The sequence below is a fragment of the Scomber scombrus genome, chromosome 2 (genome assembly GCF_963691925.1).
Source record: "Scomber scombrus chromosome 2, fScoSco1.1, whole genome shotgun sequence".
In the NCBI taxonomy this organism is placed as follows: domain Eukaryota; kingdom Metazoa; phylum Chordata; class Actinopteri; order Scombriformes; family Scombridae; genus Scomber; species Scomber scombrus.
Genome location: NC_084971.1, coordinates 25,079,973 through 25,098,721, shown reverse-complemented (window position 1 = coordinate 25,098,721; position 18,749 = coordinate 25,079,973). Strand labels below are relative to the sequence as shown.

Here is an 18,749-nt window from a genome sequence, read left to right as displayed (position 1 = left end):
TGCACTGGTGCTCAAAGTACCAAAACAACAATGTAAAAAAAGAAAAAGTCTTACATAAAAAACTGCTTATGTAAATGTACATAAGTATTAGCAGCAAAATGTATTTAAAGTAGAAAAAGTATTCATCCCTCTGATTGATATGTTTTTATACATGACATCATTATATTATTAATACTGAAGTATTAATGTAAAAAAAAAAAAAACTCCATTACAAATAAAAGTCCTGCATGAAAAACCTACTTAGGTAAAAGTACACAAGTATTTAAGTAAATGTACTTGTTTCACCCCTTCCTAATACTGAAGCATCAGTGTTAGAGCAGCATGTTACTTGTTGTAGCTGCTGGAGGTGGAGATAGTTTACACTACTTTATTCATAGTTAGCTAGTTTAGTCCAGTGGTTCCCAACCTAGGGGTCAGGCCCCTCCAAAGGGTCAGCAGATACATGTGAGGGCTGGTGAGATGATTAATGGGAGAGGAGAGAAGAAAAAACTAAATTCTGATACACAAATCTTCTCTATATTCGGTGAAAAATTGGATCATTTGAACATTTATTGAAATGGAAGCATGTGAGAAGTTTAGATGGAAAAATCACTATTTGGTGGAGCTGTTAACAACTCATAGACATCTGAAATGTGAGCCCGACTAAACACTGTTTTTTGGCATCCAACCTAATTAATGTGCTTGCGGCTGAATGGGAGTCCTGCAGCCAGAACGGTGGCCATAACAGCATATTAGTGCACAAGATTTTGGATATAGATAAGATAATAATGTACCAAGTTTACACAGCATGCATGTCTGAACTTGTTTTTATCTTGACAATTTCATGCATCCCTACATCTGCAGTGACTTCATATTTCATCAGAACTCGTAAACAATGCCAACATGAGCTGGAAAAAAACAAACAAAAAACACTTCCAAAGAAATTGGATCTTGCCCTTAAAATCACATCCTGACATCTTACTGAACTATGACGTGCAGTGGTGGAAGAAGTTCTCAGGACATTTATTTAAGTTAAAGTACCAATACAACTATAACATAAGAAAAGAAAATACTTTATTTAATTGGACCAACAATGCTGCTGCTGTAGAGTACCAAATAATTTAACAGTAATGCACCCCTCCATAGAGTCAAGAGCTTTCAGCCGATCGGCCCCACCACATTTGGAACTCTCTCCCACCAGACATTTGCACTTCTAATGCTGTCTCCACCTTTAAATCCAGCCTGAAAATGCACTTATTCCGAGTGGCATACTCTGTCTCACACTGACTATGTATCCATATTTATTTATTTTTTATTTTTTTGGAATTATACTAACTTCCACGTCAATGTTAGCTGATTTATTATGTTTGATGTACTGTTGTTGTTTTATGTGTCATTTTATCATTATTATTTGAAAAAAGTGGTTAAGAGATAAATTACTCAGAATTAACACTAACAATCAATGCAGAAATACGCTCTATATATATATGTATAATCTATATTTATCAGTAAAATGTACTTATATTATACTCTGGGATGGTTGGTAGTGTGAGTGTCAAGGATGGACCAGCGCAGATGTTGATTTGTTATAATAGAAAAAATTATTCAGCAGACAAAACCTTCGCAGTCCCCAAAACACTGACCCTCCTCCATTATCCTGGAGAGGGGAAATGGATGATGGTCACCTGCTCTCAGCGGCCAATTGGGGAGGGTCTCTGTAATAAGGGTTACTTTGACCCAGGTGGCATCAATCTCATTTGGAGTCAAATTCAGTTGCACTTTGACTAAAATTATCAGTCAAATTTACCCTCTCAAGAGTGACAGCAAAAAATATTTTTAGGTTAGAACGGGTTAACATTACAGCAGAGAAAGCCACACATGGAGAAATTTTAAAACATCACACATTCATGACCGATATGTTGATCGAACTTGGAGATTAACGTGCACCTCAACTGAACTCGAGTAAATGTACTTTACTTTTTACTTTTTCTACCACTTGTGATGGTTTGAGGAGTTTGACAGGATTCATAAATTAATTAAAATTGTGACTATCACAATCACACACAATCATTAAAATTAATAAAAGAAAACAACAAATGCTTTCTGGTAAACTGACGTCTAAATCCAGTGTTTTTGAAGCGAGTTCCACCTTTACTAGACTGACTCAGATCGTATGAGTCACAGTTAGGGAGAGACAGTAGTCATGCAGCGTTTGCTCTGACATAGACTTGTATTACAGAAGAGATGTTCTTCAGAAAAAACATGACTCATCTCTTTTATTCACGGTCACGTATTCTTCTATTGTACAATTTCTATCTTCCTCTCTTCCCAAAATGTTTATGCTGTGTAAACTTCTGGTTGTCAATTCAAAGTGTGTTTGGAGGTTTTTCACCAGGAGTTCAACAAAAAGAAAAGAAATGGGAAACAATGTGTAACAAACAAAGGGATACTTACACATAACAGAGAAAATATATATGACAGCTGTTTCCAACATCAAGAATATGCTTTTAACCTTTACAAGGGTTATAAGTCAGGGTTAAAGGCTAACAAATAATTAATGCTTTATACAGCATGTACGCGACTTCTGATGACACAGATGCATGATGAAAAACAAACAAAAAGGCTACTTCAGGGTGGTTGCTTTGCTATTTTTAATCTAATTTTATTGATTTTGTGTGTTTTGTTTTTAAATAAAGTTTATCCTGAAGTACTAACCTGCCTGTCACAAGCAGCTTATGACTTTATAAAAGCTTTTAAAGCCTTTTCAGATTTGATAATTAAATATTTTATTAAGGTCTTATCAACATTTACAACTGCAGACATCATAGCTTATAAGAGAGTGAGAAAGCTGCGATCATTTCTTGACAGATCTGCTTTATCACCAAACAGAAAGGATAATATTATCATAACAAGATAACCCAAAATGTGTTCTTATTAATAGCTCACCATCGAATCTATGGAGCTTGCTAAATTATTTATTGACCACTTAAGCCAGTATTTGCAAATTATTAACCTTTGAGAAAAGGCTGACTTATTAGAAAGTGGTATTATTTGTAGCAACGTTAGCAGCGTGTCTGCAGGTATGATAATGTTTGACTTTGCACCAGACTGAAAGGTTGGATGGATTATCATGAAATGTCCGTCAAAGTATGAAGCCAACTGATCTTGATGATTTTTTCCCTCTAGTACAACAGTGACTTTTGGCTCTCTCTACAGCTATCTGGTGGATTTCAATGACATTTGGTACAAGTATTCAGGATGAATGAATGAGGATGAAACCTTCTGACTTTTCCTTTTTCTATCAGCAGATCAAAGTTTTCACTGATCCAGTGAAACATTTCTACTCAATGGATTGCCAACAAATTCTGTACAGAGATATGTTTGGTTCACAGAGGATGAATTGTAATGAGATTGGAAATTTCCAACTTTCACATTTGTGGTTCAGCGTGAAATTTCTCATCAACTATCAGATGGATTGATATAGAATTTGGTAAAGGCACTCATGTAACTTTAGGGATCCTGACTTTTCATTTAGCGCCAACGTCAGGTCAAAACTGTACTTTGCGTTTAGTGGTACTGATGAAATGTCAGCATACTAACACTATACCTGCAGCATTGTCATTGTCAGCATGTTACCTTGCTGACGTTAAAGTCAAGATGAAAAGGCATTTTGAGAGTATCTGACTTCCATATCGTGACATATGTCTGAGTGAAACAGGATAGACAGGCGGGAAATAGCATTAGGAGGAACGTAAATATTTTCCATGTTGATTTGAACTTATTGGTTGAAACATTTGAATTACAGGAAAACATGAATGGATTTTGATATGAGAATGATACAAGAAATGTATTTATTTTTAATTATTTTGGCATATATTGTTTAATAGGTGCACATTATGACCAGGGATGTGATCTAAAAGGGTTAAAAGACATCTACACTCAGTAGTAGTCATAGTAGTCTTGTTTTAGGTTTATGTCCATACTGTATAATATTGATATTCATGCTATATTTCATAGTTTTTGTTCAAAAAAACACAGTCCTGGGTTTCTTTAACCTTTAGCCTAATTTCCATGTACATATACAGTAGGAATCAACAGATATTACCAAACTATCTTTTGACAATGGGCTTTTGAGAACTAGCTACCAGTATTCGGAGGAAGGCATAAATGATTTACAGTTGAAATAAATTACAAACCACATCCATCATGTTAAGACCCACAACCGCTGTGTCTCTGCTGTGAGATAAAGATTGTACTCTTTTAAAGTAGGCCAACAGTCTTGGCCCATAGATAATTACAACAGCATGACCCTCAAATTCATGATCAGTGTTTTAGCACAAAGAATGACTCATAATCTCAACTGAGCTTGTATCAAGAAACAGAGCGACAAACAAATTTGCAGCGTCTCTACAGCCTCGGTTTGTGAGTCATTTCTTTATTTTTCAGAAGCTAGAAACGTTAACAATTTTCTGAAGAGATACCTCACCAGCTGGGACTTACTGAGCTCATGCAAAGTGTTTGTTCAGCTTCCCCCTCAGTCTGCAAGGCTGCATACCTAACTAGCAGGAATGTGATTGTACTGCAGCCGTCAGACTTGTGGCTACAAGCACACAGTTGATTGCATCACATCCGAGTCAGCTATCTCAGTGAGTTTGAGGGTGTGTGCGTGACGGGGTTTTTTTCTTTTTTTTTCTTTTTTTTTCATTTCTTCCCATTTAGCATGTTAAGTCAGATCAGGAAGTGTGATGCTGTGACAGTAGAGAAGGAAGTGGGCACACAATGGCACTATGTCTGCCTCTTGTCCTGGTAACATGAGAGGCCCCCGGGTAAAGACCCCTCTACTGCTGCTCCTGCTGCTGCTTACCACTTTGACTGGGACAGGTAGGACTTTTTACTCACTGAGTCAACAGCACTTTGCCGTCTCCTCCCTCATCTCTCTTTTGTGCCTTACTTTGACTTGTGAGTGTAACTTCGTACTGAAACTGTGGTAATCACACAAGTTCTGTCACTTAATTATAGAGAATTAAATGAGACTTAGGAGGTAAAGTACTAATATTTTGTGTCCGGTCCTGTCTTACTTAAATCCACTTCTTGTCTCGACTTTTGCCGTGTTCAGAAATCTCTTCTCCGTTTCAAATTCATGTTTTCTAAGTTTTTTAAAGCTAGTATCAACCTTTCAAAAAAAAAAGTACACCTTAACATACATGAGTATTTTAAAAGGTGAACATTGGCATTCTTTTTTTTTTGTTAAACAAGGAAATCCTTTTCTCACATGTCTGTAAACATGACAAAGCTCTGTCGGGAACAAATTGCTCAACATGCTGAATATCTCCACCTCCCGTGCTCTGTCGGATAGGTGAATTTTGCAACAGTTTTGATTTTTGTAACAACTGCTTACAGTAAAATCATGCGTGCGGAAGTCTTCAGTTCCTGTATGTTCTGAACTTGGCAGTCTATCTGCAGAGTTGAAACAGGGCTCCTTCTTGCCCTGCTGCAGATGTGGTTTCAGAAGACTGGGCTGAAGGAAATCCCCCGCAGAAATGACTTTGTTCACTTGTGTGTTTATCCATCTCAATGATATAACATAACAGTGATGTAAAGATGTAACGAGAGGTGTTGATTTACAGTGTTATGCCAAGATGAAGCTGAGTATGAAGATCCAAACCCAGATGCTGGGGACAAAGGTGAGACATGAGTAATAAGATAAATTCCAGATATAATAATGAACAATGTGGCCAAAAGTAGTGGACAAAATGTTTCAATTAATTTAACTAAGTGAAATTCCTATTGAGATTTAAAATTGTTTTTAGGAGAGAAGCATAAAAAAAACCCCACACATAATACAATACAAAGATCACATATTGTACAAACTGTACAGCACTGCACACTAAAAATGTAGGCACTAAAAGTGAAGTGAGGACAATCATCTATCTAATTAATCTAATGAATAGTTTACGGTAAAATATAGAGTTCTTTGTTCTTCTTGTCGCTGAATATTGTTCTTTTTGACTCTGACTGTATGTTTGGGGTTTGGGTTTGGGGTTATGCTGCCAGACGGTGTAATGGATAAGAACCTAAATTTCGGAAGTGCCTAAAACCTTTGCACAGTGCAGTATGATTGCTGTTTGAATGAATTTCTCACACTTACGAATTTACCTCATGGCCGTTTTTAGAGCTTTTACTGAACATGTAGTGTCATTCACTCAGCAATCTTCAAATCAGCAATCACATTCAATTGGAAAATGTCTGATTTTCAATTAGAGACTCACATCCTTCTCTCAATTAGACCTGTTTTAAATCATTAGGTCTTTTTCCTACCTGATCTTTTTGTGTTTTGTTTTGTGGCCTTGTGGATGGTTTCATAAGTTTAGCGCTGTGCTCCTTAACTTTTTATAGAGACTGTAAACACTGTAAATCTACAAGTGCTGTCCTTTGAGGACTGTTCAACCTACTAAAAAATACAGAGGTCAGTTTACTATAATCAGTATCAGTTTAGCCAGGGACCGGCACAGGTCCATGGACCAGGGATTGAGAAACACCGGTCCAGGAAATACCCTGTGAAGGAGCTATAGTCATTTACCTGAGTAGTGGTGGTGGTGGGGTGAGATTCTTTTATTTATTGAATCCTTTATTTAACAGGTAGTCTTACTCAGACTTGTGTACTGGAATAAACACACTCTAAACATAGACAGGCACACAGATAATTCAGATTAGACATTATTTTGACATTAAGAAAAGTAATTATAAGTGGGACTGCAGATACATAAGTAAAGCCTTTTAAAATCTATAAGAGAAATTAAAGAGAGTAACCTCAGTTTTTTAAATTTTTGTTTATTTATTTGAACCCACTTCTTCTAAGTTTGGTGTGAACAAGATGTAAAGCTAATGATTTTTGTACTTCTGTTTCTCTAAAGGACACTGTTGCATCTTCATCCTGGTTTAAAAGTGTTGTTCTGGTTCACAAATTGAGCCTAAAGAGAGTTAACAACAAGTTTATACATTATGGGAACACTTCCAATGAGAGTGAAAGCTGTCGTAGTCACATATTGCTGCAATGCCTGCCACCACTTGCTGTATTTTTATTTATTTTTATTTAGCCTTTATTTAACCAGGTTAGTCCCATTAAGATCACAGATCTCTTTTACAGGGGAAACCTAGCCAAGATAGCAGCAATAAAGTTACAGTATAAAAAATAACATTTAAAATATTTAAAAATCAGACAACAAATAATTGGCCAAATAAAAACATACTTATATAAAACACTTGCATACATAGAGCCTGGGCTCCAGATTTTTCACCAGATCTTTAAAATCAGTCAAGGGTACTAGGTTTTGAAGGTGAAGTTCAGTTTGAAGATTGTTCCAACCAACAGGTGCTGAAAACCTAAATGCTTTCTTTCCTAATTCTGTTTTTACTTTTGGAACAACCAGTATGCTGTTTGCTGTATGCTGTAATGCTCGGATGAGTACATACTTCTGTTCTGGCCACGTATTGCACAAGTCATTGTACTTGTTCCTCACTGAATATGTTTGCAACATTATAACCTGCTACTTTGTGGGTTTCCAGAGGAACTCCCACCTGAATCTGAAGCCCCTCCGATATCAACCCCCTCTCCCACAGCCAGCAGTGACGGCCAAGGTACAGTGTTTTCCACATCGTTTTTTTTCTTTTTTTCTTCTACCCTCGAGAAGAGACTTTTTTTAATGTTCAGTTGTTGAGCATTTAATATCTTAATACTATTTGATGTCACTTCTTGGCTTCATACAGTGAAAAGAAGAAACAGAAGTAGTACAGTAGAGAATACTCACTGAAGCCTTTCTGTTAAAGTCATATCCTGTTTTTTTTCTTGGTGTTTCCAGTTGAAGACGACGCAGAAGGCTCTACAGGGGATCTCAGCCTTACCGACCCAGGTATATCAGATGTAATACTGCCTAACACAACAGGACATGATTTGTTTCTGGATTACGGTAAATTTAACAATTATCACTATAAAACTTGTAATGACCATTAGGCGTAATGAAAGCTAATGGCAACAAAACCCTGAACTGTAATCGGCTTAATTCAAACAGAAGCATTTTTGTATTTTCATAAATTTGCAGAAATGCAGCAGGACACATTTATCATAAAAATAACTAAATCATTAAACTGTTGACATTTCAGCGACGGGTACAGTGGATCCCAGCATCACCAGTACGGTACCTGTGGATGAATGTTTGAGTCCCATCATCATCCTGGTCCCTGTGGTGCTGGTGGTGGTTATCATTGGCATCATAGTTTGCTGTATTTTCCTCAAGCGAAGGTGGAAACAAAAAGCGGAGAGTCAAGGTGCGTCCAACACAGCAGGAAATAAAAGATCACTTCAGTCACAAAAAAAGAAAAGAAAAGAAAAACATATTATCCTACTCACGCTTGCTGGCTAATGCTGATGGTTTTGGTTTTATTTACAAAGGTTTACAAATGTGGGGTGAATGTAATTTTCTTTTTTGGTTCTTAAGGCATTGAACAATATTAGATTTGAAAACTTAATACTAGATATAATAGCATCTATCCACAGTGAGATCTGGGGATTATTTTATCAAATTACTGTATTATCTGACAGATAATACCTAATAACTAGGTACCAATATGGTGGGAAATATATATATATATTTTTACTTCAGGAAGCTCATTGGAAAGTCTAACTTAATTTTTGTATCATATTCAATTGATATTTAAAAAGTGATTAGTTGATTTAATAACTATATAACTCCAAGGTGAAAGATGAATGCTATTAATTTGTAGTATTTGGCATTTTATCATAATAAAGATGATTAAATCATGTTTTCTTTTCATAGATCTAAGAAAAGAAGATCCATATTTGGATGGGCCCGACACAGAGAAGGTGCCAATGTAAGTATTGTAAATAAATTATTTTGCAATTTATAACTTAACCTTTGGCAAACATAAAAAGTTGAAAGACATTTCACTAAGTGCTTAGTAAGATTTTACCCTCAAATTTTACCCTTGTTTCCTTTTTCAAAACCAAGTCCATGTAGGAAGAAAGTTTGAGTTACATAGCTATGCCTCAGAGTTAAATGTTGTATCACAAGTCATCTTGTGGTATTCTTTCGTTTATCTTGACATCAGCTGCATGACAACCATCAGTAAGTCTCGTAAGTCCTTTCACGTGATCAAACCGCTTTTGTACTCATCTGCACTTGCTGCACATGGAGTTGCACAGTTATGCAAAGACCTAAGTATATTTTCAATAACGGTTTGACAGCTGTTGGCCTTTAAAGTCTTAACTGCAAGCAATTGAGGAACTGTGACAGCAGCTTTTTATTACCTGAAACAGTACTAATTCACATAATAAGATCGGTCCATCATTTTTCTACCGTTTACTCTATGGAAGGGTCAAAAAGGAGCTGGAGCCAATCTCAGCTGACAATGGGCGAGAGGTGGGGTACACCGTGGACAGGTTCAATCACAAGGCTAACACATAGTGTAGACAAAGACAACCATCCCCCCCCCCCCCCCCCCACAGCATTTTATGGTCACCCCTTAACCTAACCTGCATATTTTTGGTCTGTGGGAGGAAGCCAAAATATCCGGAGAGAACCCACGCAGCCATGGTGGGGGAACTCCACATGAAAACAGAAACTAATTCAAAGATGGGAATTAAAAGATGAGACACGATTTTAAAAAAAAAAAGAGCTAGACTGAGAGTCTAGTCAAAAAATGAATAAGCACAGTAAACAGGAAACCGATTCATGAAAATGTCAAATTAGTCTAAGCTGCCCTTCATGATAAGAAGTAGTAAAAAACAGTAATTTATTCATTAAATAAAAGGCTAAAAGCAAAAAAAGTAAAATACATTACATAAAAAGTAGCCCAACAGTAAATTAACTTGTGATTCATTAGCAACATAAGTTACAGCTTACTTATGCTCATGGCTGGTTTGGTTAGCTGTAGCCTAAACTTGCAGAAAAATGTAATTAAAAAAAGCTCAAATAAACAGTCACACAACAGCTGTATTAAAAAACAGTATGCCACAACCATTTGTGAAGCAGATGAAATGTGCTTGTCAATATTTGTTTGAACACAAATGAGACAAAATGGCCAGCGATGGTTGCCAGAAGAACATAATGTCTGATGTTTTGGGGGTTTTTTTTAAATCTGGTTCTTGAATGTTATTTGTTTTCTTCAAACATTTTATGTCCTTTTAGGCCCATGTTTGAAGAGGATGTGCCCTCTGTAATGGAGTTAGAGATGGAAGAGTTGGACCAATGGATGAAAAAAGACGGTATAGTTCTGTAGAATAAAAGGCAAACAACATATGAAATCTGTCAAGAAGAATTTTAAAAGACTGAGTGTATAGGATTTAGTGACATCTAGTGGTGAAGTTGCAGATTGCAACCAAATAAATAGCCCTCCCCTCTCCCTCTTCTTCAAAGCATGTAGGAGAATCTTCTGTGGCCATGAAACTCACAAAAAACACAAAAGGTCCTCTCTAGAGTCAGTTTTTGGTTTGTCCTTTCTGAGCTGCTGTAGAAACATGACAATACAACATGGCGGGCTCCATGGAAACAAGCCCTCAGGAGGGCTTGTTTCCATATATATATATATATATATATATATATATATATATATATATATATATATATATATATATATATATATATATATACATATATATATTTATTTTTTTAGCATCACAACCCCTGTAAAATGACTTGTTTTACTCTCAGTTTGATCTATTTGGTCTGCACGATTCAATTATCAGTTATTATCAGTTAGCAGGATGGCTAAACCAGACATTAGTGGTGTCAGTCAAAAGTCTCCACTAAGCACAGCAGCTACATTGGCACATTGGGCCTGTAGAGCAGGTGCACTGTTTTCATCTGGGCAACTTTCATAGATATGAACGTGGTCCCACCTCCAACACTGTATCCAATTCTGTTTAATGTTTTCACTAATCAAAACATACTTATGAATATTATATTCCACTAGATGCTACTAAATTCTTCATACTGCACCTTTAACATGAGTTGGTGCAGTTTATCCAGCAGAGGTCAGAGTTGCTTCATGAGAGGTGAATGTACAGCACAGTGCCTAATGTCACTGTCTGTCTGCAGTTAATCAGAACATTCTGCATATTTATTATAACTTAATTACCTAGGAAAAAATTAGTTTGTAACTTTCATGACATGAATGATCACATTTATGAGGATTTTGTGTGTGCGTCTCACAGGTTGGTTGGTTTGTTCTAGGTGAAGCTGCAGAGGACTCCAAACAGGCTTAGGCCTCAGTCTATTTATGGTGAGCATATTTTATACTTGTTATATTTATGTCGACTCAATGCAAACTGTATTCAATTTCTCATAATTTATTCCTTATAATCAGTGATTTACATCATAAAACATTAAATCAGTTTACATTACTTTTAAACGAGCTAATATTTTGCCCTAAGCTTGGTGACTTGCCTAATTAATGAACTCTAAAGAAATGTTTTTAGATATTAAAACAAATATCAACACATTACAATGAAGAGGCAGTAGAGGAGACTGTAAAATGAAGCAAGGATAGGACCAGCAACATGCTCCAGCAGGTGTAAAGATAACCCACTTCTAATGAACTATCTGAACATAATTACACACATAAAAAAGTACATATCTGTGTGCCTGGTGGAGTACACAATATACCATCAGTGTTACCACCAACCTGTTACATACAGCTCGTTACACAACACAGATCAACAGTCAACTTGGGTAATAAGAAACCTTTCCAAACATTTCCTTTTTTTCTGCCAGCCTCTGTTTGTTGTGATGCACCAGCTGGTTTCAGTATAGCTGTGACTGATGAACTGTGACCCTTTTGTCATTACACATGGTACTGTTTGAAAGCACAAACACTCCTAACATCTGTTAGTGATTACAAAAGGCATGCATGGAAGTGTGGCGCAACTTAACTCAGGATAGTCTCCTTACTGGAAGGGCTGGGAAAGCGAGGTCAAGGTCCGCTCCACTAACTGTTGACCAACGTCATTTACACTCTGCTCTTTTTCTCAGGATTTTATTTCCAAAGCTGTGCAAGGGTTAGAGGGTACTTTCCTTCAACCCGGAGGCTCTCTGTACACATTTGGTTACACAAGAGATCTCCAAACAGAAGTAAATGTGATGTTACTGCAGTTGCACAATGTGATGCCATCTTCCGCGTTTCATTGTCTATATGCAGCAGCTACAAGCTGTTTGTCAGACAATATACGATGAAGCTGCTCTGAAATCCAGTTTTCAAACCTACTAATTACTTTGCATTGAAAGTCAAAGCATGAAACCACTCTCACAAAAGATGTTGGTAAAATATTTAGAAAATATGTTCAAATTAATAAAAATAAAATAAACAGACACTATTTGGGATAAAATTAAGTCAAAAGCTGACTGTTAATACACTGTTGACCAAATATTGTCTCATAAAGCTGTATTGGTGACGTGGTAGCAAACAGTTTTCTGTTTACAGAGTAAATTAGCATTTATTTGGCGTCGCTTCTGGACACTAGACCAGTGTTAGCCCAATATTCACTCTCTTTTTAGCTCTGTTTACATTTGCACCAACTCCTGAGGGAAATATTTGTCTCTCCAGTAGCTAAATTCCCATTATGTTCATTACTAACTTTCTGGCTGTGGGGTTTGGTGCTGAGCAAGTTGTGTACAGGATGATGTATCAGAGCTAAACAATAAAGTTGCTGGTTGGAAAACCAAAACAATGAACTAAAGGTGCTATATAGCCCCATAGAGCTGAGGAGAATTGCAGAGTCAGGTGATCATTTTCAGTGGATTCATCATTATGAGCAAACCTTTGCACTTCATGCACAATCTTTTATTATTATAATAAGTATAGATTAATAGTAGAGCAGTTTCAAGCCTTTTCCCAGCCAATAACACAATATATCCCAATATCCACAGGAAAACATGAAGAATATTTGCCTCCCAGAGAGTACAGTGGAAACCACACAAAGCAGCATTACTGATTTAACTCAATGTTGTGATGAAATAATCAACATAACAAATAATGAAGTTTAGTTTTCAAATTCTGCTAAAACATGTTGAACCACAGTCAAATATTGGTCATAAGTGAGTTAACTTCTTGGATTTGTGGTGTGCAGAGTTGAATTCACACTTGGCTTACGATGATTGCAAGTGAAAGTTTGCAGGTTGAGGTGTGGTTAGTTTTGCTGTTGGAGCTTGTTGTGAGTTTATTACGACGTGGTGATTCTTCCTTGACACTTATGTGTGAACACCCTTATGTGCGTGTGGAGGCTGATGACGATAGGAGTCAGGCTATTCATGGAGTGTACAATACACAGTGTGAATGGTGTTGATTGTACATGTCTTCACTGCAGTAAAGATCAAATAAAACTGTTTCAATTATAGTGAATTAACAGGTTCAAAATGACATGTTTTCTTTGGTTTTATGGACTAAAACAATCAAAAAAGTAATTTTACAAATTAAATCACAATATAAATGTAATCAAGGTATTAGTAAGATACTATAATATGAAGTGTGAAGCTATTTCCTTAACATCTGACTGTTAAGTCCGCCACCCCTTGTGACTAATGTCACCAGAGTTCAGATATTACAGAGGAATGACCTCTCTCACCCTGACATTGTCACCCCTTTCTCTCATGATTCCTTTACTGCAGGTTAACAAAGGACGCTCTCCCGGTATGCAAGGACAGGCAGTCAACAATGCATCGCTGCCAACACTGAAGTTTTGACATTTCTACAATAATCTCACAACATCCAAACAATGTCATTGACCACACAGTCCGAAAACACCGTCACACCTCTTAAATGATGCGTACAGATGTCTTACAAATAGTTTTCTAAAGGCTACACCTCTTTGCTATCTTCAGTGGACTTAAACATGTTAAATAGTTTTTCTGCTGTTTTGTTACGATGAGCATGTGCTCTGCTTTATGACAATGATCAGTGTTGTTCCTTTCATTTTTCATGCTTTGCCTGTTTTTATTGTGTACTGAAATGCCAATGTGCAGTATTTTCTGTCTCCATGAACCAGCCAGACTGAAAGGTATTTAGTTTAACCTAAAAAAACGCCCAAAAAACCCACACACACTCCTCTAGCTACCAATCACTCCCTTGTTCTGCAGATTCATGCAGTTGTAGAGTGTGTGGTCAACACAAAGCGCATTAGGTCAATACCCTTCTCCACCCCTCACAGATATGACTGCTCATAGTTTCTGCTGATGGCTTCTCTTCAGCTCAAAGCTTCTTTGTTGTATCACACTATGTGACTCTCTCCAGCTGCAGGTTTTAATACGGAAATATCCTGTTGAGGATTGTAGGCATGCATGACAGAGAAGACTGCTCCTTTTCATTCCTGTGCAGAGCTGGTTAAGACTTATGGGGAAAGTGTTTTTATTCCGACGCTGTTTGAAATCCCAGAGCGTGAAATCAGCAGCATTATGTTCCTGAGTCTTTTGATAAATTATTGCCCTGTTGCTGAAACAGCTTTCTAAAAGCTGCTACTGATAAGATTTTCATCTCACTGTAGATAATAACCCACTGACTGAATAGTTAATTTCTACAGATATAGTTTAGATGTTTTATTCCTGATTATAGCTTAAAAGTGTTGAATCTAAGCAGTCGTGACACTGATATAAATGAGAGGACTACTTTCTGAATTTTCAGTCAGTATTTTGCAGTATGTTGCACTGTAAATATGAGAATACAGTATACCAATAGATGTTATTTTCAAGAAATGCCTTTTGTAAATATTTCATATAAGGCTGTAGTGCTGTTGTTTAGCCAATGTTTTTAATAAAAGTTCAATAAATAAAATATATTATGGGGTTGATTTTGGGTTTTGAATGAAATGTCTCGACAATTATTTGATGGATTGCCTTCATATTCAGATTAAGCATTCAAGTTCCTCAGAGGATGAATCCTGATGACTTTTCTTAAGTTTTCACTTATTGAAAGGAATATCTTAACATCTACTCAATGGATTGGCATAACATTTTGTAGAGATATTCATGGTTTCCAGCATGGTGGAAAGTAACTAAATACATTTACTCAAGTACTGTACTTTAGTACAAGTTTGCGATACTTGTATTTCACTTGAGCTTTTCCATCAGATGAAGATTGGACACAATTAATAATTTGACGAGCTTTTAAAATAAAACACATTGTTAAAGATGAAATCAGTGGTTTCCGAACTTTTTGGCTTTTGATGTCTTACAGAAAAGCAGTGTGTAGTCGGGGTCACATTTCAGATGTCTATGAGTTGTTAACAGCTCCACCAAATAGTGATTTCTCCCTCTAAACGTCTCACATGGATTCATTTCAATAAATGTTCAAATGATCCAATATTTCCCCGAAGATCAAAGATTAGAGAGGGAAAAAAAAAGCTGAAAACAGATTTGTGTATCAGAACTTTGTTTTTTCTTCTTTCCGCTCCCATTAATCATCTCACGACCCCTCAGATTTATCTGCTGACCCTTTGGAGGGGCCTGACGCTATGTTGGGAACCACTGGACAAAACTAGCTCACTTTACATAAAGTACTGTAAACTAGCTCAACGTCCAACAGCTACAACAGTATGCACATGTAAGCACATGCTGCTTACACACTGATGCTTCAGTATTAGAAATGGGTGAAACAAGTACATTTACTTCAATACTGATGTACTTTTACTTTTAAATAGGTTTTTTATACAGGACTTTAACTTGTAATGGAGTATTTTTTACATTACTGTATTGGTACTCACCACTGGATCCCAGACCATTAATCTTAATGACTTTGGTGACTCCCAGACTTCTTCTGAAGCGCTACCATGAAGCTGACATTTTCATTTCAGCTACTGAATGGAAAAATACGAAATTTGATTCACACATTCATATCACCTTCAGGATGATTTCCTATAACTTTGGTGATCGTCTGACTTTTCATGCTGAATTACCATCATATAAAAAATTCATTTTTTACAATCCTTTGGTTTATGATGACAGAAAACCTCAGCCTCAGCTGTAGTTTATTTAATTGCTTATTAGCACATTTTTAGCGAGATTACCTAAACTAAGATGGTCAGTATATGTGCTATACAGCAGTATGTTAACATTGTCATTGTAAGCACGTTAGCACACACAGCTGCTAGCATGGCTGCAGACTTTTTGTTTTGTTGACAAAGTAAAACAATTGTCTACAAAAATGTATTAGATTCATTGCATATTACATTTATGCAAATATCATTTTTATACTACAGTAAAATGATTGTGTGATGTTTCTGACTCAAGTCAGTTGATATGACATCCATATTTACATCAGTTTAAAACTTTTAGTCCTCTAAATACAGCACTGCAAGTTTTTTGTGTGGTTCATGTGTCCAACATGTGTTTCTGCTGTGTGCACTCTTCAGCTCTTATGGCTGCTGCTGTAAATCCACTCATCAGTCTGGCCTATTTTTCTCTTTGAGCTCTGTATGTCTGATGGACATGAATGAAAAGCTGATGAAATTCACACCAGACGGAGATCTGTGGGAGCAAGGACAGATGATCGATGCAAAATAATAGATACAAATAAAGAAATCAGACATCGCTCAATGAACACTGACATTTTTATAATCGATTTTTATAACCTGCATGATTTTCTGTTTACGCAGATAAATCAGCCCTCTTGGCTGAAAATTCAGTGTTTGATAGCATGTTAAGTTTTGAGACTCATACACCAAAGGCTTGTCCAATCATTTTTATCATCTTAGATACTTTTTAGAGAACCAGACACAATCTTACATGACTTCATCTTCTAACCCCTTGATTCTTGCAACAACCTCTTCACTTATCTGAAACATAACTACAGACTTCAACAAACTCTGTAATGAAGCCTCTTTACACTGGCTCCAGTTAAGGTTCAGGACTGTTTTTATAATTTAATCATCTTATTTATTTAGGTTGGGGTATTCCAGTGATTTTACATGTCAAAGTGAGTTTACTCGTCGTGAGAAGAACTACTCAGCCTGTGAAGACAGTTGTGTAATGTCTCCTGTGACTCTGCAGGAGCTTTTTCAAGTCTGACATCAGACATCAGACATCACGCAGGTTTATTGGCTCGGGCTTGGTGACAGAAACCCTGTTATTACAAACAGAGAGTGTGGAGTTTGAAATATGTGGGTGCTTTTCCAGTCTCAAGCAAGGCTCAAGCAAAAGATGTTATTGACTTGTATTATAGAATAAAATATTTTTGGAGCTTTTTGGGGACTTAAAAAAAAGTCCCTTAGAATCTATAGAAGTGCAATGCTAAATCACTACACTGCTCTTTCAAGGCTTGTATGGCCTTGTTTTCAGCAATAGTTTTGACCTTTTTGGTCAATATGAACCTCTATGTTGGTTTAGATCCTTGAGCTTACATCTTTTGTCTGTTTTAGAGTCCTGGCCCGAAATCTAGAGGGGTCAAAGCATTTAAAGTCAGGGCTCCAAGGCTCTGTGACAGTTTGCTTCAAGAAATAAGGCTGGTTGAGATCAATATCATCTTTTGAATCTCTTCTTAAAACATATGTTCATCTGAGAGTTTATCCAGTTTATGTTTGAGTGTATTTAATTAATATAACCTTTTTATTAAACATGATGTTTCTTGAGTTATCTTCTTTTATGTTGTGTAACTGTTTGTGTTTTTATTCTGGTGCAGTTTAATATCTTTGTTGTCTCATAAATTGTGTTTCAATCTCTTAATTCATTGGTTGGTTTTAAATCTATTAGTTTCTTAATCAACTAGTCAATCAACAGAAGTTAATGAGTAACCAAACATGTAAAATGTTCCCTTGTTCCAGCGTCTGAGATGTGAGGATTTGATGCTTTTCTTTGTCTTATATTGAAACATTTATTTGTAGATTAAAAAACTGATCATGAAAAACTTTTAATTGCAGTTTTTATTTGTTGCTTTGTGTTAAGCAGTAATGGTTTTGCTTTAGAAAAATTAGAATATAATTATTATTATAGATAATAATATATAATAATGATAAGATGTATCTTACTGTAAAGGTAAAAGTAAAGATTTACTCCACTTGGCTCAAGTAAAACTTTCTGAGATGCACCAAAACAGGTTTTTCTTACTGCTTGCAGAGGCAGCGCCACTTGCAAACATAGTTGGCCTCTCTGGATTCTGGTTAAACTGGTTAACATGTAAATAAAACACCAATTACTCTCACCAAATATGACTATGGTGAACAATATTTAATAGGTAAACCTCACTCTATAACATGAGACACCTTCAGCTGACTACAGCTTAACCGAGTCTCACAGCAGGAACGGTATCTGTACTACTGGCATGTGGGAGGACTGGTGTAATTTTGATTAAAGGCAACTTTCACAGTGTATATAAATGTGATGTAATCCCCTGGATGACACATTCATAACATCATATATCCAGTGACCCGTCTCTCTGAAAGCTTTGTGGGCTGAATCACTGTCTACCCAGCAGGTACTGTTGCTGCCTGTCACACTCCATCAGCTCCATTTCACAGCCACACCAGCAGCCGTGTGCCTTCAAGAGCTGCGATATTACAGAGCATCTTCCGTCTGTCGCAATCATCACATTCAGTCATTCTTGGGCAATCTTTGAGTGGAAAACACACAGCGTACACTGGGGAATCTGGGTGTGTGTGTTCTTGTCATTATATTTCGTCTTTTGTAGTGTCATCATGACCAACAATTTCATCCATGTGAACCCTTCCTCTGCTTCCCACCAAATATTGCCTCTTGCACCATTTGGACACATTT

General features: G+C 36.5%; 1 protein-coding gene across 2 annotated transcripts; it reads left to right on the top strand.

Moving 5' to 3' along the window:
• The first annotated feature begins 4,721 nt into the window (after nt 1-4,721).
• Nucleotides 4,722-14,819, top strand: tmem154 (transmembrane protein 154). Of its 2 annotated transcripts, none has more exons than XM_062435221.1 (9): nt 4,722-4,860; nt 5,607-5,663; nt 7,546-7,617; nt 7,839-7,889; nt 8,140-8,304; nt 8,814-8,868; nt 10,185-10,261; nt 11,229-11,277; nt 13,659-14,819. In XM_062435221.1, the coding sequence occupies exons 1-8, from the start codon at nt 4,767-4,769 to the stop codon at nt 11,258-11,260; spliced, it is 603 nt and encodes a 200-aa protein (XP_062291205.1). In that variant the 5' UTR covers nt 4,722-4,766; the 3' UTR covers nt 11,261-11,277; nt 13,659-14,819. The 2 variants fall into 2 exon arrangements, with proteins under 2 accessions (XP_062291205.1, XP_062291197.1); XM_062435213.1 differs by having other exon boundaries at nt 7,839-7,946.
• The last annotated feature ends 3,930 nt before the right edge of the window (nt 14,820-18,749 follow it).